The sequence below is a fragment of the Palaemon carinicauda genome, chromosome 8, assembly GCF_036898095.1.
Source record: "Palaemon carinicauda isolate YSFRI2023 chromosome 8, ASM3689809v2, whole genome shotgun sequence".
NCBI classification, from domain to species: Eukaryota; Metazoa; Arthropoda; class Malacostraca; order Decapoda; family Palaemonidae; genus Palaemon; species Palaemon carinicauda.
In genome coordinates, this window is record NC_090732.1 from 124,374,604 (window position 1) to 124,398,878 (window position 24,275).

A 24,275-nucleotide genomic window follows, 5' to 3' on the forward strand; every position below is an offset into this window, starting at 1 on the left:
ATGCCTCCAGTAAAGTAATGAGACACTAGCAGTTAATGGCAAGAAGTGAAGTGTCATGGTCTTCACTCTTACAGATTTTCTGTCTCATAGGTAATCGCCAGATGTATCCCCTTCCGGATTGTGATAAGTATTATTGTGTTTCAAAGTGTTTTTCTCTGGATGTTACCGTTCCTGCATAAGGATAACCCTTTTTTATTAACCACTGCAAGGAGTGTGTTTGCCTCACCGTTTCTTTCAGGAAAAGAATATTTCAAGTTCAAGGGGTAATAGAACATTTTTTTTTAGTTCAATGGAAAATCAAGAGAAGACTAGGTTAGTTGCTAATATCAGAGTTGATGATTGTATGACATGCCAAATACACACTTAACCAATCAAGTGTTGTTAGTGATAAGCCTTAGTAGCTTTAAACTTATTTACCTTCCTTTGTTAAGTCTACGAGGGACAGTGAATCTTTGCTTGTAGGCAGTAAGTTTATCTTACCTACCCAGTTGCTTGCTCTAACCTGGCTTACATAGTTGATTCAAGTGGTTATTATGTTTCACTTAGTAAGGGTTCTGAATGTTCACTGCACTTTGTAGAGTCAGGATCTACTCACAGAGCCTTAATTTCTTTAATTGCTTTGGCTCTTTCAGCTTCTAAAACCTTGCATTCCTACATTCCTAGGAAAACTACATTGTAAGGCAAAAGACCAAGTTGGAAGTCTGGATCCTTATACTGTATCCCTACTCTCCCTAAAGTAAGCACTTAAACAACCACGTTTTTCATTTGTTGAGGACATTTCAGATTGTAGGATTCTCTTAGCTGTTTAATACAGTATTGTCAGTGATGTTACAGCTAAAGCTGATTGGTTGGATCATGTTTTAGATGGCACTGCATTTCATTCGCCTGCAAGCACAGCCACTAGCTCCCGACAGGTTTACATTAGCTGTTTAACTATCAATACTTGAGGTTTTATTACTGTTATAAGTCTTACTATGAAGGAGACTTAAAGACAGTTATTTCTATTCAGAAATATAGTCAAGACAAATAATAAAGTGCCAGTTGGGGGATATTTTGAATATGTTGAATATATCCATTTTAAATTTTAACACTAATAACTCCTTATTAAATTGTTTAAAATAAGTTCTGAGGCAGTTCTTTCCTCAAAGTATTAGGAGACACCTGCTTCTCAGACTATGCAGTATATACCTCTTTATTTCCGACTTCTGTCGAGAATAATGCTAAATCATCATCACTACAGTATCACTAAGAATGGCTGGTAATTATGGTTTCATTTAGACTTTAGGCCTATACTGTACCTTAAAATATGTTTTGACTTGCATAAGACTAATCACTAACAAAGAAGCCTAGGCTACTTTCTTATAAAAGGAATGAGACAAAAATGTCACTCCAGCCTTTGTATTCATTGTGGTACACAGTACCTCCCAGGCTTGAGATGCTCTCATAGAGACAAATTATTTACTTGCTTTTGCCCTTCTGCTGCAAAATCATCTTACCCCAGCATTTCTAACCATTCTTTTAGACACCTAGAATTTATGAGGCAAAAAGCTGAGATGATAGCATAAATCCTTATATACCTCCTCTCAGTAAACTAATGGTCTCTAAACCAACGCTTACCCCTCACGTGCAGAGACGGTATTTAAGTTATTTTTCACTACTTTCATGAGATAAGTGCACTTTACAGCTCTTATTGTTTTTTTGGTAGTGTGGCAAATTGTATGTTACCTTGGGCGAAATGGTTTCTTTTTTAAAAACAAATAGCTAAGTCTGTTCCATTGTATCTTGTTTGAATAGCTATGTGCAGAGTTCACTTGCAAGTTTGGCCACTAGCACATATTACTTTCTATCTTATGGGTAAATGTAGGGATTAGTACCTCACTTGCTTAAATGAGTTTCTTCATCTCATGAACATCAGTTCCCATACGTAGCAAGTAGTATTGGGAAATTTTTTAGTAACATCTTTAAAATAAATCATTTAAATGAAGAATAAAAATTTAGTATTTAAGATAAACTATTGAATAATATCCAGAAAATTTACTTAAGATACATGGCTCAAGATGGGCAAGATATATTAATTATCCCAAATTCAAAGTAAGTCAGGTAATTCAAGTAACTGTTTAGTGCAGAAGCCTTTCATCCTAATAAAGTCTACATGGATCATTGCCAATCTAGTCCTGGATTATGATCTGTTTCTTGCCTTGTTACTCATCAGCAAGGAAATTACAGATTATTATAAATTACAGATTATTATAAACTTTTGACACAGGTGGTATCAAAAGAATTATATGATTAATTTGAAGGTTTTAACTTCAAATATTTGTTAATCTATTTATCGGTTACTTTATGTTGCCGGTTATCTAAATGAGGTTAGGTCCAGATAATTGGTTTTAGATATTTGTTATCCCTTGATAATATGAAGTAAAACCATGAACCAATGGTGGTAGGGCAAACCATAGTGGTGTCTTCAGTAAATGTCATCACTAAACCACATCCGAAACCATAGGAGTAGGCAACAAGGTCATCCTCCCTGTTCTGAATAGGGGAAGTGCTGTTAATATGAGCATATTTGAAGAAATTTGCAGATGTTCAGGATGAGATTTTAAATTTGGATTATTTTTCTATAACTCTGTTTCAGAGCGAGTTTCTGAGGATGTACTGTATCTCCTTATGGGGTTATTGTGATAAAGAAAGATAATAGGTATTTGCCTGAATGGCGAGAAAGTGTGAGGCACAATTATTCCTATTTCTGGCATATTGTAGATATAGATGTAGCCTAATTGATATAGTAGTTGCTCAATTGATTACTGGAACCCGAGTCAGTCTGCTGCTTCAGATTGTACATAGGAATTGTTTTTGGAGTATCTTGTTCTGCATTCTCTTTGTGCTTTGTGCTCGTGACAATTTTTCTCTGGAAATCTTGTGAGGAGTGTGTAGAAAGTACGTTGGTGATCAGATTAAATTTCTTAGTACAAATGAAAAGCTCATATAAGCAAAAAGGATGTAGGATTTGAGAGAGAGAGAGAGAGAGAGAGAGAGAGAGAGAGAGAGAGAGAGAGAGAGAGAGAGAGAGAGAGAGAGAGAGAGAGAGAGAGAGAGAGAGAGAGAGAGAGCATTTTGTAAAGAACAGTTATTCAGTAGTTCTGTGTATATTACTGAAAATTAATCCTATAAGTCGAAATAAAGAGAATAGCTCGCTTAACGAATAATCGCTTAACGAATAATCGCTTAACGATGAGGTAGCTGGAACGGAACCCTGTCGTTAAACAAGGAGTACCTAACTGTACTAAATATACTCACATAAAAAAGACAAGGCTGCTTGATATTTTCTGTTTTTTTTTTCTGGGTAATTGTTTTTGCTTTTGACATATTTAGTTATTGTCTTTGACACTTTATGCATCATTAAGCATAAACATAACATAAAAAATTGTAAATACAGTGTATAAACAAGCAAACAAAGACAGGAAAACATACCTTAGAGACGTTCAGCAAACTTTTATTTATGAATAAGAGAGCATATAAAAAAACGAGAAGGAGAGGGAGACCAAAACAAAGGTGGGTGTACTGTATCAAGGATGACCTTCGATCAAAGGGATTAACCGGTGATGAGGTATGGGACAGAGGTAGATGGAGAAAGATGACCAGAAACATCGACCCCACATAGAAGTGGGAAAAGATGTAGACAAAGAAGATAAAAATACTGATAATCTATTCATGAAATCATAGACAATGGAGGAATTACTGTATCTAGTGTACTAAAATAAATAGGTTTCCAAAGAATTTTTGAAGAATAAGTAAAAAAAAATAAGTAACCATGTCAGGAGAGGATTCTGTAAGGGACTGAACTTGCTTGTGTAAATATAAAAAGGCTTTTTAGTATTATTTTCATTAAAAAAAACATTTGAAACATGATATATAGCCGTTCTCCTAGACAAAAATGCATTTATCTGAATTTCCAAAATTCCAAGTCAAAACAGGAAAAAACAGAATTTTCATGATAAAATTATTTATTTCAGTATTCACCTGGTGTTCATATTGTATCTCTCTTAAAGCTGGCTAACTGTCTATGTCTACTGTAAAACTTAAAAAAATTCCTGTTTTTTTTTTTTTTGTAATAGTCTTACCGCTGTTGTATAGAAATTATATGGTGGTGCATGGCAATGCTGCTGTTTAGGTAAATATACCCTTTGTCTTCCAGTTCTTTTGTCGCTGGTTGTGCTAACTTCATGAGTTTGTGTTAATATAGGAAACCGATTAATATAGTAAAGGGGATGTCTTCTTCACTTTGCAATGTCTTCTTTTGAGTTACGCATGGGATTTATTGTTGGCGAAAATGGTCCTTATTATTTTTGCTTCACGTGTCGAAGGCAAGTTTGTAATTTGATTAGCCATTGCAAAGAAAGTAGTTTCCTCTGGGCTCCTCCTATAGGAATGGCTGATACTTTCCCCTATCAACCTTCAATTAGACAAGCCATGTATCTTAATTTTCACGAAAACCTTTGTCATGAATAGATTTATTTAATTGAGAGAGAGAGAGAGAGAGAGAGAGAGAGAGAGAGAGAGAGAGAGAGAGAGAGAGAGAGAGAGAGAGAGAGAGAGAGGCGAATTATATTATAGGTTGCTGTGGCCTGATTGGTAGCATTTCTGCTTGGTGTTTGCCAGTCGGGGGTTCGAGTCCCGCTCAGACTCGTTAGTGTCATTAGTGTCTGCAACCTTACCATCCTTGTGAGCTAAGGTTGGGGGGGTTTGGGGGAGCCTATAGGTCTATCTGCTGAGTCATCAGTAGCCACTGCCTGGCCCTCCCTGGTCCTAGCTAGGGTGGAGAGGAGGCTTGGGTGCTGATCATATAATATATGGCCAGTCTCTAGGGCATTGTCCTGCTTGCTAGGGCAAAGTCACTGTCCCTTGCCTCTGCCACTCATGAGCGACCTTTAAACAAGTACAATAAGACAGAGAAAAACATGTAATAGAGAGAGTCGAATCGAGTGCCCGGAAGTTGTTATTGTAAACAAAGCAGCTTTGCACAAGATGAAATAAGCCATTAATAATGACGCTGGTGCAGCCCCATAAACATCAAAATTACTTTCGAATGAAAGCGTCGCCGGGAGTAACCGGTGAACAGTGCAAGCCGGCATTTTAAGACACCATCTTGGACACACCTTGAAACCTACCATAAAAAAGTAGTTAAGTCTCTGCATGAGTCAATCATATCCAGTCCAGTCAAGTCCTGTAGTCAAGTAGCAGAAGGTCTGTTTGACCTTACAGGACCCCTCCAGAGGTCAGCCCATTGCCTACTATATTGTCTTTGGAAATGGACAGATACCCATCAGCGAGAGTCACCTGACTGAAATTGATGTCACCCAAGCCAGGTGTAAAGGGAACCTTCAAGGAATGCAGGAGATTGTCTATCTCCTGCCATGCAGTTACTAGGTCCAAGAACTACAAGAAAGAGAGAGCAGACATCAGAGAAGATGAAGATAGAAAGCAGCTTTGCGGACTAAGAGAGGAAGAAAGTCCATGGGAATTCTCACTCCTGCAATCCAAAATTTACAAATTTGTATTACCTTGCCTACAGGTCTAGTGAAATTTGTAAAACTTTTCGTGCACAGTATTTCTGATTAAATTATAAAACTACACAGTACTATACATAAACCACGTTTTCTGAGAGTTAACAAGATTGGCATAATAAGATTTTAACTAGGTTCTGTGCATTAACAATTAACTTTGATGAAATGAATACTTCAAGAAGCCCCAATAATAATCAGAATTAATCATAGAAGATTTCACACCTTATCAAAATTTACTGTTGGTTCCAGTAAATTTGCTTTATCTACAGATATCAATAGGCTAAATGACTGACCTATTTGTAAACTGACATTTTGCAATCACTTAATTGAGTCTAACAATACATAAAAATTTGCATATAAAGGCACTTTTGATACCTTTCCTCTTAATCTATTAATATCATCCTTAATCATTTGATTCCTGGAAAATGAGAGGTATATCAGGTTTGAGAAGATTCTACTGAATGAGCAAACATCAATAAATATGCTGTATCATTTTGAACTTAACATCTTTGCAAGGTTTACCTTTGTAAAAATCTTCAGTAAAAATGCGCAAGGAGATTCACCCTCCGAGGCATAATTATCCTTTCGAGTTCTTTTCACCTATTTATATTCTTAATCGTGCAAAACGGTATTTTTTATTATGTCTATGATAAGTTAAAGAATTTTAAAAACTGCATTTGATTTGTCTTGACAATTATAAAAATCATCGAAGGAAAAAGAGCTATGGGGGAAAGCACCGAATGGAATCTCAAAAATTCCAACTTTTGGAAAAACTAGCCCCAGCTTTTACATTAGTCTTTCTCACGAATGAAGTGCTAAGAAACATGGTACCTGAACTATTGCTAGGAATGGAAGCACTAATGTTATCACCAAACCCTATCTAATACATCCCAACATGGTGTTGTTAAAACTATCAATAACCGTGTCTACAGGCTTATGGTAATCTCCTAGATCAGAATTAAGAGTCAAAGAACCAAGGAGATCATCAAGAGTTTAGACCCATGTTTCTATTACTTAGCACTGTTATTGAATTTTCAAGTAATAGACTCCAAAGCAGTTGTTGATTGGTACCATTGTGACTATAGGAATGTAACATCTGGTGTTCATCAGGATAGTGCTTTTGGGTCATAACTTTTCATATTACAGATGCATGACAATATATTTGATTGGCCCAGAAAGAAAGCTTGTTTAATTTGCAGATGATGATACTCTCTTTGCATCAATTCCATCTCCTGAATATAGATCTGGTGTTGTTGGGAGATCTAGCTAAAATTAGTGCATGGTGCAAATTATGGGGGCATGAAGTTGAACCTTAACAAAACTAAAAGTAAGTAGGTCGAAGTAGCTCTTTATGAATGTTGCGTAAGAATTTTTATAACTCTGATAATCCCTTGCATTTAGATCTTGCCAAACTGTACCATCATGTATGTAGTACTGTACTAGGTATGCAATTAATTCTAAGTCATGCCTTCATCATAAGGCTCAAGATTACACAGTACTCTAGAAGTTTTATTCCAGCTGTGATAAGATTGTGGAATGATCTTCCTAAAATGGCAGTAAAATTGGTGGAACTTTGTTAATTCAAATCTGCTGCAAATAATTCTTTTAAACAGATTGACAGAAGTCTCTCTTCATAGTTTATACATTACATCTATTTGAACATTATTTACTGATCTTAAAATACTTTTATATTTCTTATTTCTAATTCACCCAAGGCTTGTTTTTATCTCTACATGAAATGCAATTGTTTCTTTTGCACGCTGCACCTTTTAAAGGTTTGGGGATTCTCTGAGTTATACACCAGGAGAAGTTTGCTTTGCAATTCCCACTGGCATTAACATTGAACAGTAAGTTTAGACAGTCTTTCAAGAGCTTAAGACTAGGTATTCCATTTTCTTGTACAATAATGAAGGTCCTCCAGGACACCCTCCAAAATAAGACTGATCTCGCCGCAGATGAACATTTACTGGTGAATCTAGCTCATTTTTCACAAAGTCATCTTTATCTGTCTGTTGATGCCACTGGCTCATTTTTCACAAGGTCATCTTTTTCTGTCTGTTGATGCATTTGGCTCATTTTTTACATAAGTCATCTTTATCTGTCTGTTGATGCCACTGGCTCATTTTTCACAAGGTCATCTTTTTCTGTCTGCTGATGCATCTGGCTCATTTTTCACAAGGTCATCTTTTTCTGTCTGTTGATGCATCTGGCTCATTTTTCACAAGGTCATCTTTTTCCGTCTGTTGATGCATCTGGCTCATTTTTCACAAGGTCATCTTTTTCTGTCTGCTGATGCATCTGGCTCATTTTTCACAAGGTCATCTTTTTCTGTCAGTTGATGCATCAGGCTCATTTTTTCACAAGGTCATCTTTATATGTCTGTTGATGCATCTGGCTCATTTTTCACAAGGTCATCTTTTTCCGTCTGTTGATGCATCTGGCTCATTTTTCACAAGGTCATCTTTTTCCGTCTGTTGATGCATCTGGCTCATTTTTCACAAGGTCATCTTTTTCTGTCTGTTGATGTATCTGGCTCATTTTTCACAAGGTCATCTTTTTCTGTCTGTTGATTCATCAGGCTCATTTTTCACTAGGTCATCTTTTCTGTCTGTTGATGTATCTGGCTCATTTTTCACAAGGTCATCTTTTTCCGTCTGTTGATGCATCTGGCTCATTTTTCACATGGTCATATTTATCTGTCTGTTGATGCATCTGGCTCATTTTTCACAAGGTCATCTTTTTCTGTCTGTTGATGCATCTGGTTCATTTTTCACATGGTCATATTTATCTGTCTGTTGATGCATCTGGCTCATTTTTCACAAGGTCATCTTTTTCTGTCAGTTGATGCATCAGGCTCATTTTTTCACAAGGTCATCTTTATCTGTCTGTTGATGTATCTGGCTCATTTTTCACAAGGTCATCTTTTTCCGTCTGTTGATGCATCTGGCTCATTTTTCACAAGGTCATCTTTTTCTGTCTGTTGATGTATCTGGCTCATTTTGCACAAGGTCATCTTTTTCTGTCTGTTGATTCATCAGGCTCATTTTTCACTAGGTCATCTTTTCTGTCTGTTGATGTATCTGGCTCATTTTTCACAAGGTCATCTTTTTCCGTCTGTTGATGCATCTGGCTCATTTTTCACATGGTCATATTTTTCTGTCTGTTGATGCATCTGGCTCATTTTTCACAAGGTCATCTTTTTCTGTCTGTTGATGCATCTGGCTCATATTTCACAAGGTCATTTTTTTCTGTCTGTTGATGTATCTGGCTCATTTTTCACAAGGTCATTTTTTTCTGTCTGTTGATGTATCAGGCTCATTTTTTCACAAGGTCATCTTTTTCTGTCTGTTGATGCATCTGGCTCATTTTTCACATGGTCATCTTTTTCTATAAGTTAATGCATGTGGCTCATTTTTCACAAGAATAGTATAGAATATATTTGCTTTTTTAACAAATAATGTTCTTGGTAATTGTATTTCCTGGTAACTACTTCTCATTGACCCCGATAAGCAGCATTTTTTCTATGTTATCAAGAAGACATGGCCATTGTTTCCTCTATGTCACCACTCCTTTCACAATACAGTATTAATTGATTTGATTTCTTCTTTTTTCTTGAGAAACGTTCAAATCCTGGTTGTACATGTACAATTTTTCCTGGTCTGACATATGCGTACCTTGATCATAGGTCTCAGTACTTTCTTTATTCACCTTCATGGTAATCATCTCTGTCTTACTGTTTTCTTTAATAATTTTTGGGGACATTGTCTATATGCTGTGCTGTACTGTACTGTTACTGTTAAACTGACAGTGAACAATAGCGATAATTCTATAAAGAACATGCAGTACAACGCTACAAAAAACACGTCCAGAGACGCTGGCATGAATACTATACTGCAGATAATGCTGGTATGAGTGATACGCAAGAAGTGAAGAATTAAAGTCTCAGTAAGTGGAGGGGAGAAACAAAATCACTTAAAAATTACATAAACACTGCATGGTTGGCATATGGCACCATGAGACTGCTTTCCCTATATAGTAGGCTAGTCTCGTTAGCACTTGTCCCCCAAAAACCCCAAAAATTATGCATGCTATACATAGCTGAAATGACCATTGCGTTGAGTAAGAACAGGGACACAATTTTGAAAGGGAATACTGTTAATATTGGGCAAGGAGTAGATCTCAGATAATAAGGTGACTTGGTTAAAGATCACTCATGACTGGAAGAAGCACGGGACAAGACAATGCCATAGGAACTGACCATATATACATATGATCCGTGTCTATGCCTCTCTCCATGAAGCTGGATGAGGGAGGGGCAGGTAATGGCTGCAGAAAACTCAGTAGGTAGACCTATAGGCTCCCACAAACCCACCCCCATCCATAGCTTACAAGGATGGTGAGGTTGTAGACACTACTATAAACTATTTAGTTTGTGTCGGTATTAACTATTTAGTCTGAGTCGGTCTCAAACACCAGTCCAACAGATTGCAGGAGAAATTGATTTCTTTAGGGAAACATAGAAAGAAAAGAAAAAGAAATCCATAAAAAAGGATGGCACACAGGCAAAACTGGAAGTGACCCAGATGAACTGCTGAAACTATAAAGTAGCACAACAGAATAAGGTATGAAGTATAGAAATAACGAAATGTCTGAATATGTAAGGGTAAGGACATCTTCAGTCTTGAAAGAGCAATTGGGAATTACAGTGGTTTCCTGTATGGAAACTAGGCCTTTTATGATCATTGAGATTGTAGATAATAAATAAAAAATAACTATCAAGATATGAGAAACATGAAAGTCCTGAATAATGACATGACCTGAAATATGATATTTTAATTATAAAATAAATTTTTGAATATACTTACCCGGTGAATATATAGCTGCAACTCTGTTGCTCGACAGACAAAAAACTGTACAAAAAACTTGCCAGCGATCGCTATACAGGTTGCGGGTGTGCCCACCAGCGCCAACTGTCGGCCAGATACCACTCTCGATGTAAACAAAGACTCAATTTCTTCTCATCCCACTGCGTCTCTATTGGGGAGGAAGGGAGGGTCGTTTAATTTATATATTCACCGGGTAAGTATATTCAAAAATTTATTTTATAATTAAAATATCATTTTTAAATATTTAACTTAGCCGGTGAATATATAGCTGATTCACACCCAGGGTGGTGGGTAGAGACCAGTTAAATATGTTTACATCTTATGAGCTAAGAGTTTTTATTTCATTTTAGAAGTTATCAAAATAACAAAAACAAAATAAATAGGTACCTAGTAAGGAAGTCGACTTAGACGATTACTCTGCCTTATAAGTATGTCTTCCTTACGGAGCCTCGCGATCCTCTTAGGATGCTGACAGACCCCTAGGAGCTGAAGTATCAAGGGCTGCAACCCATACAACAGGACCTCATCAAACCCCTAATCTGGGCGCTCTCAAGAAATGACTTTGACCACCCGCCAAATCAACCAGGATGCGAAAGGCTTCTTAGCCTTCCGGACAACCCATAAAAAACAACATTTCAAGAGACAGATTAAAAGGATATGGAATTAGGGAATGTAGTGGTTGAGCCCTCACCCACTACTGCACTCGCTGCTACGAATGGTCCCAGTGTGTAGCAGTTCTCGTAAAGAGACTGGACATCTTTCAAGTAAAATGACGCGAACACTGACTTGCTTCTCCAATAGGTTGCGTCCATTATACTTTGCAGAGATATATTTTGCTTAAAGGCCACGGAAGTTGCTACAGCTCTAACTTCGTGCGTCTTCACCTTAAGCAAAGTTCGGTCTTCCTCACTCAGATGTGAATGAGCTTCTCGTATTAACAATCTGATAAAGTATGACCAAGCATTCTTTGACATAGGCAAGGATGGTTTCTTAACTGAACACCATAAAGCTTCAGATTGGCCTCGTAAAGGTTTAGTACGCTTTAAATAGAACTTAAGAGCTCTAACAGGGCATAAGACTCTTTTTAGTTCATTGCCTACGATCTCCGATAAGCTGGGAATATCGAAAGATTTAGGCCAAGGCCGAGAAGGCAGCTCATTTTTGGCTAGAAAACCAAGTTGCAGCGAACAAGTGGCTTTTTCCGACGAAAATCCGATGTTCTTGCTGAAGGCATGACTCTCACTGACTCTTTTAGCCGAGGCTAAGCATACCAGGAAAAGAGTCTTTAAAGTGAGATCTTTCAGGGAGGCTGATTGTAACGGCTCCAACCTGTCTGACATGAGGAATCTTAGTACCATGTCTAAATTCCATCCAGGGGTAGCCAAACGACACTCCTTGGTGGTCTCAAAAGACTTAAGGAGGTCTTGCAGATCTTTATGTTGGAAAGATCTAAGCCTCTATGCCGGAAGACCGATGCCAACATGCTTCTGTAGCCCTTGATAGTGGGAGCTGAAAGGGATCGTCCTTTTCTCAGGTGTAAGAGAAAATCAGCTATTTGAGCTACAGAGGTACTGGTCGAGGATACAGAAACTGACTTGCACCAGTCTCGGAAGACTTCCCACTTCGATTGGTAGACTCTAATGGTAGACGCTCTCCTTGCTCTAGCAATCGCACTGGCTGCCTCCTTCGAAAAGCCTCTAGCTCTCGAGAGTCTTTCGATAGTCTGAAGGTAGTCAGACGAAGAGCGTGGAGGCTTTGGAGTACCTTCTTTACGTGTGGCTGACGTAGAAGGTCTACCCTTAGAGGAAGACTTCTGGGAACGTCTACTAACCATCGAAGTACCTCGGTGAACCATTCTCTCGTGGGCCAGAGGGGAGCAACTAACGTCAACCTTGTCTCTTCGTGAGAGGTGAACTTCTGCAGTACCTTGTTGACAATCTTGAACGGTGGGAATGCGTAGAGATCCAGATGTGACCAATCTAGGAGGAAGGCATCTATATGTATTGCTGCTGGGTCCGGGACTGGAGAGCAATAGATTGGAAGCCTCTTGGTCAGCGAGGTTGCAAAGAGATCTATGGTTGGTTGACCCCAAGTGGCCCAAAGTCTCTTGCACACATCCTTGTGGAGGGTCCATTCGGTTGGAATTACTTGCCCTTTCCGACTGAGACAATCTGCTATGACGTTCAAGTCGCCTTGGATGAACCTCGTTACTAGGGAGATGTCTTGACCTTTTGACCAGATGAGCAGGTCCCTTGCGATCTCGTACAACGTCAGTGAGTGGGTACCTCCTTGTTTGGAGATGTACGCCAAGGCCGTGGTGTTGTCCGAGTTTACTTCCACCACTTTGCCTCGAAGGAGATACTCGAAGCTTTTCAAGGCCAGATAAACTGCCAACAGCTCCTTGCAGTTGATATGCATGCTCCTCTGACTCGAGTTCCACAGACCTGAACATTCCCGACCGTCCAGTGTCGCGCCCCAGCCCAAGTCCGATGCGTCCGAGAAGTGAACGTGGTGGGGAGTCTGAACAGCCAGGGGAAGACCCTCTCTTAGGTTGATATTGTCCTTCCACCAAGTCAGACAAGACTTTATCTTTCCGGAAATCGGGATCGAGACCGCTTCTAGCGTCTTGTCCTTTTTCCAGTGAAAAGCCAGATGGTATAGAAGAGGACGGAGGTGTAGTCTTCCTAGTGATACAAACTGTTCCAGGGATGACAGCGTCCCCACCAGACTCATCCACAGCCTGACTGAGCAGCGTTCCTTCTTCAGCATCTTCTGGATGGATAGCAGGGCTTGATCTATTCTGGGGGCTGATCGTCTTGTTGTTCAGCAACGTCCTCATCAGAAAGTTCCTCATCCGAAAACTGATGAGGAAATGGCAACGGAGTGGGCAACGTCTGGCTCGCTGAGTCCGGTCGCACTGGTGCATGCGTGACAGAGCCGGACGCAACGTCATGGAACTGCTGCACAGTCTGTGAACTGTCAACAACCATGGGTGCGCGAGGACGCACAGCGTCCACCCGAGACTGTCTAGACCGTCTGGGTTGTGCAGTCAACACCATACCGAGTTGCGGAGGTTGGCGCACTGCGTCAAAACAAGTCACCTCTGATGGTTGTTGAACGTCCTGAACGTCAACAACCACCTCCGAGCGTCGCTTAACGTCAACGTGCGGCTGGCAACCCACACTGGGTCGCATCGGTGGAGGAACCACCTCAACTGGTAGACGCGAGAAGGTTACCTCAGCGTCAACAGGATGCACAACCGACCGCTTGGAAGGTTGTTGGCCAGAAGGTTCAGCAGCAACCTTCTCCGCATTAAAGTCCTCTATCAAGGACGCAAGCTTGGACTGCATGTCTTGCAGCAAAGCCCATTTAGAGTCTACGGGAGCAGGTGCGGCACCAGACGGGGTTAGCGACTGAGGCGGTACCGCTTTCCATCCCTGAAAGCCTTGTTTATGCATGACATAATTATACAGCAAAAACTTCAAAGGCTCGAAAACAGCTGTGAAGTTGACCTGTAAAAAACTTGGAGCGTCTCCTGGCCAGGCGCCAGGGAGAGTCTACGAGATTTGAGAAGTCTATCTGGGCAGAGGCAGGAACTCCCAAGCCGAGAACTTCTCTCGTGACATATCAGATTCTCGCTCTATAAGCCAGTTTAAAAGAAGGGAAAGCAAAGGCTGTATCCCCCAAACTCCTCCTGGTGATAAACCAGTCGCCTAGCAAACGTAAAGCTCTCTAGGAGAGCGAGAGAGCACTAGCTTATAAACAACGGCTTTGAAGTAGCTAGGCCTAGTGTAAGCTCTGACGTTTAGGCGAACGAGGAGCAGCAGTTACAAAAAGATCCGGACAAAGATCCTTAAAAATCAGCATGATTTAATTAAAGTCCATAGAGGGCTAAGCAGCTTTAGGCTCCTCTCCGTCTGACAGAGTCCTCAAGGGAATATCAGTAGGAGGGGGAACAGCAACTTCCTCATGTAAAGGAACCTTGTCCGATAATAGCTGAGTCTCAAGCAAGGGAGAGACCTACCGTGGTGGCAATGCTTTACAAGCAGAGTCCACACGCACTGGTGCATTAGTAGCGAACCAGGACGCAACGTCATGTAACTGCTTGACAATCTGTGAACTGTCAACAACTGAACTGTCAACAACAACAGGTGCGTGAGGACGCACAGCGTCCACTCGAGACTGCTTTGATTGCCTAGACTGAGCAGTCAAAACAACTCTAGAATGCGGAGGTTGACGCACAGCGTCAAAACAAGTCAACTCCGATTGTTAGCGAACGTCCTGAACGTCAACAGGAGCATCAGCAAGTGGCCTAACGTCCAAATGTGGCTGAAAATCCACACGAGACCGCATCGAGTGTGGTTCTAAACAACCTGACTGACGTGACTTAGCTACGCCAACGTCAACAGGATGCACAAAGGAACGTTAGGTTGGCTGAAAGCCAGGATATCGATGAGATAAACGGCTAGGCTCAACGGACTAATCGGCAGAATAGTCTTCCATAAGGGAGGCAAGCATATTCTGCATGTCTTGCCGTACAACCCATTTAAGATCAACGGAAATGGTTGCGGTAAGAGACGAGGGTAACGTCTGTGACCGCAACACTTTGCCAACAAAAAAGACTCTCGGAGTCTGTGTTAAGCTTTTGTTAGGCGGCGAGCAGTTTTCCGATGACTGCATAGGGTCAGAGCTGTCCTAATGGCTGCAACCAGGACGCTGGACCTGTCCTGAAAGGACTGACTTTCGCTTAAGGGCCTCGAAACCTTGTTTCAGGTTTCTTATGCGAAAAGCCTTCGGATGACAAGGAGAAAATTGTCTCTCTCGCCTTATGGTAGGGGAGATCTTGGTAAGATACACCCGATACCATAGAGGGAAACGTCTGTTCGCTGATCAAGGCCTCTCGAACCCATAAGTCGTACGACATTACTTCTCCCCTGGGCTTGGGAGCTTGCAAGAGGTCCCGGACTAGGTGAACGACAGGCACAAACAGACGAACCCTCGGACGCAACACTGTAACACTTTGCGCAATATCACTTTATCACTACGATTTTCTGTTTTACACTTATTTCACTGAAATCGAAACTTTTACTGATTTCTACCTGAAGCACGCAATTCTACCCTCATCAAAAGGTAGTAAATGCGAAATCAGTCGTATAATGCAAGCACATTAATACCAGCAAAAAAAAAAAACAGTAAACATCTTTTAAGATAAAAAAAATTCAGTGGTTGGGGGAGAGAATAAACACTAGTTCATTCAAAACTACGTTTTCAATCTCTCACCGTACATTGCCTGGGGACGAGAATAAAACTAAAGACGTTTTATCCTTTCTCCCCGTACAGAGACTAGGGACGAGAGTAACACGAGAACAACGTTACCCGCTTGAACGGAACGTTTTCTCTCCTCTCTCTCCCTCCGTCTCTCTTCTTTCTCTCTTGATTTCGCACCTAAGAGAAGAGCCCAATTACGTTTCGTCAAAAAAACATGTTATTTGACCAAAGGAAAAAACTGAAAGGTTTTTCAATTAAAAAGTTCCTTTAAAATAGAATTTAAAACATTTAAGCTTTGAAAGAATAATGAACAAAACGTCAGAATCGATTTACTCTTTCTGCAAAGTGAAACCGTGATACTCTCTCTCTCTATCGTAACGATAGAACGCAAACTGCGTAGCATAAATAAACTAAACGTTAGTTCATCTTTGAAAACAGTACGAAGACTATTCAAAGAAATTCTTTCATAAAATATTTCATTTAAAAAGTTTTAAATCATTAGCTCTTTAAAAGCTATTTACGATTGAAAGGGCTCAACGTTGTTTAACTTCGGTTTCCAAGTTAGGACCGCCTACTCTCAGGAAAGGTCGCATATAAACAAAACATTTATTTTTTATGTTTATTATAAATGGAAAGTTAATCGAAGAGGCCTAATAAAGGCGGTGAGATATAAAATATATAGAGGAAAACCTATAATTAATTTATAACGTGATAAGATAATTACTAAAAGCCTAAACACACTTCCGTCTAAGGGAAGGGTCGGCCATTTAAAAGTCAAAGAAAGTCCTTGTCCTTCCACCATACTCTCTTTGTCACCAAAAATTAAATCTATCCAAAACGAGTTCAAGATTTAAGATGAGGATAAAACACCTGCACTGCGAAAGCTCAAACCAAATGAAGTACTTCACCAAATATGTTGAGAAAACTCCAGGTTCTACAGCGAGTAAAAGTACGTCTTGTCGACACGTCGACAGAGAAGAAATTGAGTCTTTGTTTACATGGAGTATGGTATCTGGCCGACAGTTGGCGCTGATGGGCACACCCGCAACCTGTATAGCGATCGCTGGCGAGTTTTTTGTACAGTTTTTTGTCTGTCGAGCAACAGAGTTGCAGCTATATATTCACCGGCTAAGTTAAATATTTAAAAAAAAAAATAATAATTTAAACAATAGTACAATGCAAAATAAAGTACTGTTTATATAATAAATTCTTATGGTCATGATAATTGTGAACTGGAGTAAAAGCATATTTTTTCATTTAACAAGCCTTTTGGAAGATACATTTGTAAGTGAGGAAAATCACAAATTTTAAGTCATTTGTATTTTTCCTAACAGTACTTGATTTAATTTGAAGGCAATGTCTTAAGCATGCGCCATAGGTAAATTGGCTTAGATTACCACTTTTTTATGAAATGCATTTTCAAATTTATATCTGACCCAAAAATCCTTTACATGCAGCATAAAGATAGTTATAAAACAATTTTCCATTTTAGAGAACTATGACACATTCCAAAGAAAGGGAATAAGTACCATAAGTTCCCATGCAAAATAACACAAATCGTAAACAGAAAAACATGGCATGTTATTGTAACTAATGATACCTATCACTTTAAATAGTTAGGATTCCCTTTAATAGGGGAATACTATATTAATCCCTTTAAAAAATTCCAAGCTAAATTATTCCATAAAATAAGCAGCAAGGGAAAATCTTACTGGTTTGCATGGCTAGGTTTCCAAGACCAAAGCCTTCAGCAGAGTCTTGACCATGATAGGCACCAATAACCCCTAGTAAGATAATAGCAGTTGCCTGCTTCTTCCTGCCTTCTGATTGAGCAACTAACTCTCGACATGTTTCACCTGAAATGAAAATATTTAAGATATATGAGCAAAAGAATAATACTTATGACAAGACATTTAAAACTATTTCACATTAACATCACCAAATTTCTTCCATAAAATAAAATGGCTAAATTGTAATTTTGGAGTACATTCCCTACAACTAAAGCTAAAAAATTACAGTGTTCTCTTTTGCCAAAAGATTTGCTTTTCATGAGAATAATTTAGAAATGTATAAACACAGTTCATAATCCATTTATAAACTAATTTTTACAAGGACCTTACATGCTGCATAACTGTAAGCTAGTACCATGAAAACTAATGATCATATTTGGCAGATAAATCATATAAAGTGCCCACCTCTCAGCCGTAATTCTTATTGTGTCAAGATAATTTTATACAGCAGAATAAGGAGGGAAGTTACTAACTACTAGTGGATCTGAGGTTGGAGTGTGTCAATAGGTGTTACCACAGTAAAAGAAGAATAGACCTATCTCTTGCGTTTGTAAATCTGAAATACATCAGCAAGATTTTAACTAAGCAATATAATATGGGTTTGTGGTTTCATTCCATGGCAATGAGGTCTTCTAGGTAAATGCCTTACTGCCAACAATTGCTTTGCATACATGCAGAGTCAGTGACTATTTTGAATGCAGAATCTGCCTCCCTCTGAGGACTGTCTGTGACAATATTCTGTTTTCCTGGCAAGAACTCTTGAATTAGTTCCACATCATTTGCATCTTTAAAGTATATGCATGATCCGCATTGGTACGCAACACAGTGATTCAGCCTTAGTTCTGCCCTGGTTCGTGAGATGGGATAGATAGATTTATAGATCTGTGCTACATAGCCCAGTGCAGGAGTACTGTGAGGCCATTCAGCATCCAAGTGGATTAAAAGCTAAACCCTAGTTACACTATAAGGTAAAAGTTACAAATATATGGACAGTAAGATGGAAGAAATGAAGAAACAATGGAGGAAAAATAGATGGATATAAGAAACGTACAGCTAAGAGTCAAAGAAAAGTTGCAAAAGACCCTTGAGCAATGATGCAGTGCAGTGATGGCACTACAACCCTATGAGGATTTACATAAAGGCCAATGATGTCTACAATAACTTCAATACCATTTTCCTCCATGAACTTTATACACAACTGAAAAACCAAGAACACTGCCTTCTCCTCCAGAAAGTTTATATATTTTCTGTCTACTTCTTACCACTTGCCAGTCACTACTGACTGATAAGGTTACCTACCCAACCAATGAATGATGTGTTCACACACAAAAAAAGGAGTATTTCTGGGGCTTGGGGACTCTTGGGAATGATTATGCAATAGGGAAATTAATATTTGGAGAATTTAAAACCTGGGACAACTGCAGCCAAGTAATACCTTGACATACAAAACTAGAGGAAGAAAGGAGCAATGAAATGGCAGGCACTACTGACGAAGTAGAAACTGCACGAAGACTCATCAGCACTGCTGGGACATCACCCAGAGAGGCAACATTGAACTGCCAGAGCTGCAGCAGAGACTTAGCATTTTAGACACTGGCACAATTGAGAATTCTGTAGAATCAAAAGCATTGAAAAAATATGTAATAATTTGTCTGCAATTTTGGGCTCCTTAATCTTTAAGGTGCATATTTCCAGATTAGAGGACATTCCTCTTCTTAGCAGCAGTCACCCTTACCCACATCTCTCCATTTCTACTACTATTCCATATGGTACTAGCAAAGATTCATCACTGTCCATGGAATAGCATCTTTCAAAAGGTAACAAAAATATTATATAACATTAAAGCTAAAATATGTTCCAGACATAACAATGAGTCCGACATTGAATGTTGAGGAAAGCCAGCAGCATCAGGTATTGGCAGAAAGGATAATTGAAAATCCATCACTAACAACAGTAGGTGAATGAGTTGCCAGTGCAGCAACTGCAGCTGAAGCAAGCAAACTGTAGTAGAAATAAGGTAGGAAAGCTTACTATGTTAAACTAGTAGCAGTCGTGTGGGAGAAGAGTCCAAAGTGACTTTGACATACAGAAATTCTGAGAGAAAATAAACAAAATGAAAATATGAATGAAACTGGTTGACCAGCTAACAGCAAAACATTTGGTAGAGGAAAAGTTATCCTTCACCTTGACGTAAGATGATGAAGTCAAACAGAGAAGAGGAATGACTGAAACAGAAGAAGCTATAGTATTAGCACCATTATCCTTAAACTTATAGTCATGAAATGCCTTCATTAGGTTACAGCATAGCTATTGCTTGGTAAACTAGTCTTAGCTGATATCACAGGAGAGCACTTCTGTCTCAGCAGGTGAGGATCTGTCTTCAGATACATACTGTATTACCTAATGAATAGTTAAATTTTCCAAGGCATAATTAACAATAAAGTCCAATAAGATGGCAAACAAATTTACATTTTCACAAATTGCTAAAGATATATCCAGTATAAGCAAGAAAAAACATATACTGTACAGTAATACCCTACGCAGCAAAATTTCTCTTATCCACATGCACCTACAATTGCATACTTTTTTAGTGCCAGCCAGCACATGACTATACCTGCAATGAATAGAATGGAGAAGACCAAATAGCTGACAAAGTCCAGAACACCAATCAAACTCTGAATGGAAGCAATCAAAAACTTCTGCTCATCCATGCAAAGTGCACTAACACTGCACATATGGGAATGAAGGGGTAATCACTTAACTTGAGGTGCAGGTGGTATGCAAGGAAAACTCCACAAAACATTTGTAACAGTTTTCTAGGTTTTCAGTCTTAATTGTTACAGTTTTATTGAGTATATCACGACACAGGTTCTAGCATTTTGTTGTCGTTCCTTATGTTTTGCAAGGATTGATGATTTTGGTGTGTCTTTGAGTGTATGCTCAAGGTATCATATGCCAAATGGCAGAAATCTAGCCAGGCCGAAAAGAAAAACTTAATAATCAAGTAATAAAAAGTCATGATACTCGGAGGGAAATACCAAGACAATTATTACTTCTGAATTCTTGTCAAATAACCAAACCGGAAACAGGTGAAGATAGACATAAATGACTGAAATGCTGGAAAATAGCATGAAACATTTATGAAATATTTAGATTTCAAAAGGTTGAAGCTGACTAGTGCACAGCAGGACACGCAATTGAATGAGTTAGGGATTTACTTTTGCCGGATGGCCCGACAGATGTGTTTGCACAAACAGTTACATGTTACTCTATTAAGTATTTATTCATTAAAACTTCAGAATTGGTTTGTTCAATGACCTCGAAACCATTATCTGGGTTTAATATGATGGATAGGTTTGCTATTGAACAAAATTATTCCTACTTTCATAATGATAAATGAAAGTGAGCACACCTTACTTACATGCACATTGTTGGCTACTACTTTAAATATCCTGGTTTGGTGATAGCATTTATAAGCAGGATTATAAAAGCCATATTTACACATGAAGTAACAAGTCAATATTATGTTGCTGTTCCTCCAAAATTTTCTATTTATTTAATCTATATGATGTCATTAATCTAAGAAAACCAAGATGTGTTTAATTTAGAGGAAAGGTAAATTATCAAGAAATGTTAACATCACAAATTATTTTGATTACTGGAAGAGTAGCTACTGAACATAAATCTTAATATACTTAACCTTATATCAAACTTATTTTAAAGACTGAATAACTTCTACTACTGTACATATATAATTTTAATGTTACTTATTTTCTTATCAATACCTATCTAGTAAGTTCTTATATACTAGAATTTTTAGTTTTGCAAGAAGAAAATCCATTAAAATACTAATAAAGTTCAAGACAAAAACTTGAAAAAAATATCAATAATTTTATTTTTATAAAAGAAGACTTTAAAAGGCCTCAGAAGTTAAACATACTTCAAGGTAATAATGCAAGATATAACAAATGCAATTTATTTTTAATCTATGATAAATGAGAAAATGCAACTCCATACTGCTCTACAGAGGAAAGTCAGTGTCTTCCTGTTAGGGCTCATGGATTGCAATACAACATATATCAAACTGTTATCAAATGCATTTCCCAAATATTAACACAAGAGGAGATATACCATGCATAGGAGCACAACATGAGCCCAAATAAAGTTTTACAGTAATCTGAACACACTTTGCTCCCTGCTTCTGCGTCACCTTTTTTCTCCAGCATTATCATACCTTTCAAACCAACAAGTTCCTATGCTTTCCAGAGACTTCATGCTAATGACAAAAACTTGAGATAATTATTTTTTTCTAGTTAATTAAAAGCATGCTTTCATAACTTACCAGGCAGTTTTGTAATTTGGCTTATAATATGATTAACAAAATATTCATCTAATGCAAACCAGTTCATCTTGGTATGAACTCATAAAAAGTCATGCATTATCCTTGTTTTTTGTTAAATTCACACGGGCTTAGTAATGAACACTTTCATTGCTATGATTTTTTCACAATACATAAAGCAAAGATTCTTATTAATACTAGCTATAGCACTAAGTAATTATGACCAAACAATTTAATATAATCATTTCCAAACTAGTCATAAATGCAGTTTACCCAAATTACACAGAAATGAGAAACCATAAGTAGACCTATATCTTCAAATATTCAGATGATGTGGCAACTACTATTAAATTAGGTATATCTTACAGGATAATCTGAATAAATATAGATCATAGTAACAGCTTTGTCCTCTAGCATTTCAAGGTCATGCCTATGTTGGAGAGTGTTAAAATGCCTATTTGGAATGAATGAAAAAACAATATTTTTATATTTTCTTATTTCTATACTTACCTGATGTTCATAGTGCTTCTATCTGAAGCTTGGTTTTATTGATATTTACCCCTAAAACTAAAAAAATCACATTTTATTTCTTTTCAATATATGTATGCTTCTAGTAAAGTAACAAGACAATCTAATACCACTGATGGCTTGTCAAGCCACAGGTCAAATGCCTTTTCATACTTGAAGTCCATACTATTCCCTATCCTCTTGACACCACAAGTCAGTGGAGAGGAGGGTGGGCATGCATATCAACATTAGCTGAGCACAGAAATAAAAAAAAAACTATTGAAATTTCATTTATTTCTATGAATCTCCCCTGATGTTCATATGGCTGACTCCCACACTATTATGGAGGTGGGTTGCCAGTGAAAAAAAGATGGGTCATTCATAGTCTTAAAATAAAAAAATTACTTAACATTCTAGACTCCCATGTAGTCTAGACTATTTGTAACAAACCATTTCCAAATACATTTTGAAATACAGAACTCAATATTGTTTTCTTATTACCTATTTATATCACCCCAACTCAAAGTTACTAAAATCATAATGATGTAAAATAAGTAAAATATGAATCAACTAAACTCAAAATTTTATTAGACCACATCACCCGTTGTCACTACAAGACCTAAAGTCAGGCAATCTCTTTCATATAATCTTTGTAAAATTTTTTGTACTTCTTGAATCTAACAGGGACTATTGAAAGTTGACTTGCTTCAGGGTCAGAATTGGAAAATTTGCAGGTGATACCTATTCAAAATGTAAGCCTGAAGTCAGTGTTATGAATTTTACCTAATCCAAAACAAATAGGTACATTTATTCAAGTTGCCGTTCCTAAAGTACCATATATCTGATCATCAAATCTGGATGACACTTAGGAAAAAATACCACAATTTTTAATGGACATTGTTTAAATTTTAAGTCATGTTTTTGGCCATAGATGTAAAGTAGCTGAATGATCTTCCTTGTACTGCCTTGGCCCCATTTTTTCTGGCTAGATTATTTCAACGATACACATAGTAAAGAAAAAATTAAATACCAGAAATAGAAAGGGTATAAAAAATAGATACAATCTTTTCAAAAACACTACATAAAGCTGAAATTAAAAGGTTTACGATGATAATAATGATATAAATGCTCAATATTATAGACACATTCCTTACAATAATTGAGAAACTGGAAATGATTTGACAAACTATAAAAAAATATGAAAACTGAATTACTACTAGTACTTGAAAAATCAAACTTCAATAAATATTACAAATATGGAATTACTTGATATAAAAATGACATTCTCGAGAGTTTACACACAGAGGGTGCTACGAGTCCAAATGATGGCTGTTCCGAGATAGAACAAAAAACAAGTTGTCTAGAAGGATGTGGCGAGAGCAGTGATAAAGGAGGCCTAAAAGTCATCAACGTAATTCAGAAAGTAAACAGCTTTATGGATACTGTACTTTGAAATATGACTTACTTCTACTGATATAAATGAAAATTTTTCTAAAACTATCTTGTGTACTAAACTATAAAAACACCTATAAAAAGAATCTAGATTAAACTAAAAAAAATATCAACTTCCACCAAAAAGCACAACTCCTTCTCATTCTATATGGTTTGAGCTTAAAACTAACAAAAAATTGGCCCCGAAAAACTTGCTAAAATCAATATCTTTTAGATATAAACAGCATACCGCTCAATGCAAAATACAGTACATAGCCTATCAAAATATAAAAAAAGCTCGATATTTATGCCAGGATAATGCCATTGTTGCAATCCACACAGCCACCTTAGTAATAGTCCTCAGCAAACACATTGATGTGGACAACTTCTTTTTGTTCATAATCATGTTACTCACTAACTCTGAAGACAAAGTACACATATATAAGTACTTGTTCTTCACAGGATATAGTAAGTTGAGTCAAGCTTAACA

The 24,275-nt window shown here is 37.9% G+C and overlaps 1 protein-coding gene across 5 annotated transcripts in view; it reads right to left on the bottom strand.

The window, feature by feature from the left end:
* The window catches only part of Rbcn-3B (WD repeat-containing protein Rbcn-3B), a 307,575-nt gene that overhangs the window by 42,773 nt on the left and 240,527 nt on the right, over nucleotides 1-24,275 (bottom strand). For all 5 annotated transcript variants that reach the window (XM_068378881.1, XM_068378884.1, XM_068378883.1 and 2 more), the window contains one exon: nucleotides 17,431-17,574. In XM_068378881.1, coding sequence (XP_068234982.1) covers nucleotides 17,431-17,574 — 144 coding nt within the window. The remainder of the gene's footprint in view (nucleotides 1-17,430; nucleotides 17,575-24,275) is intronic.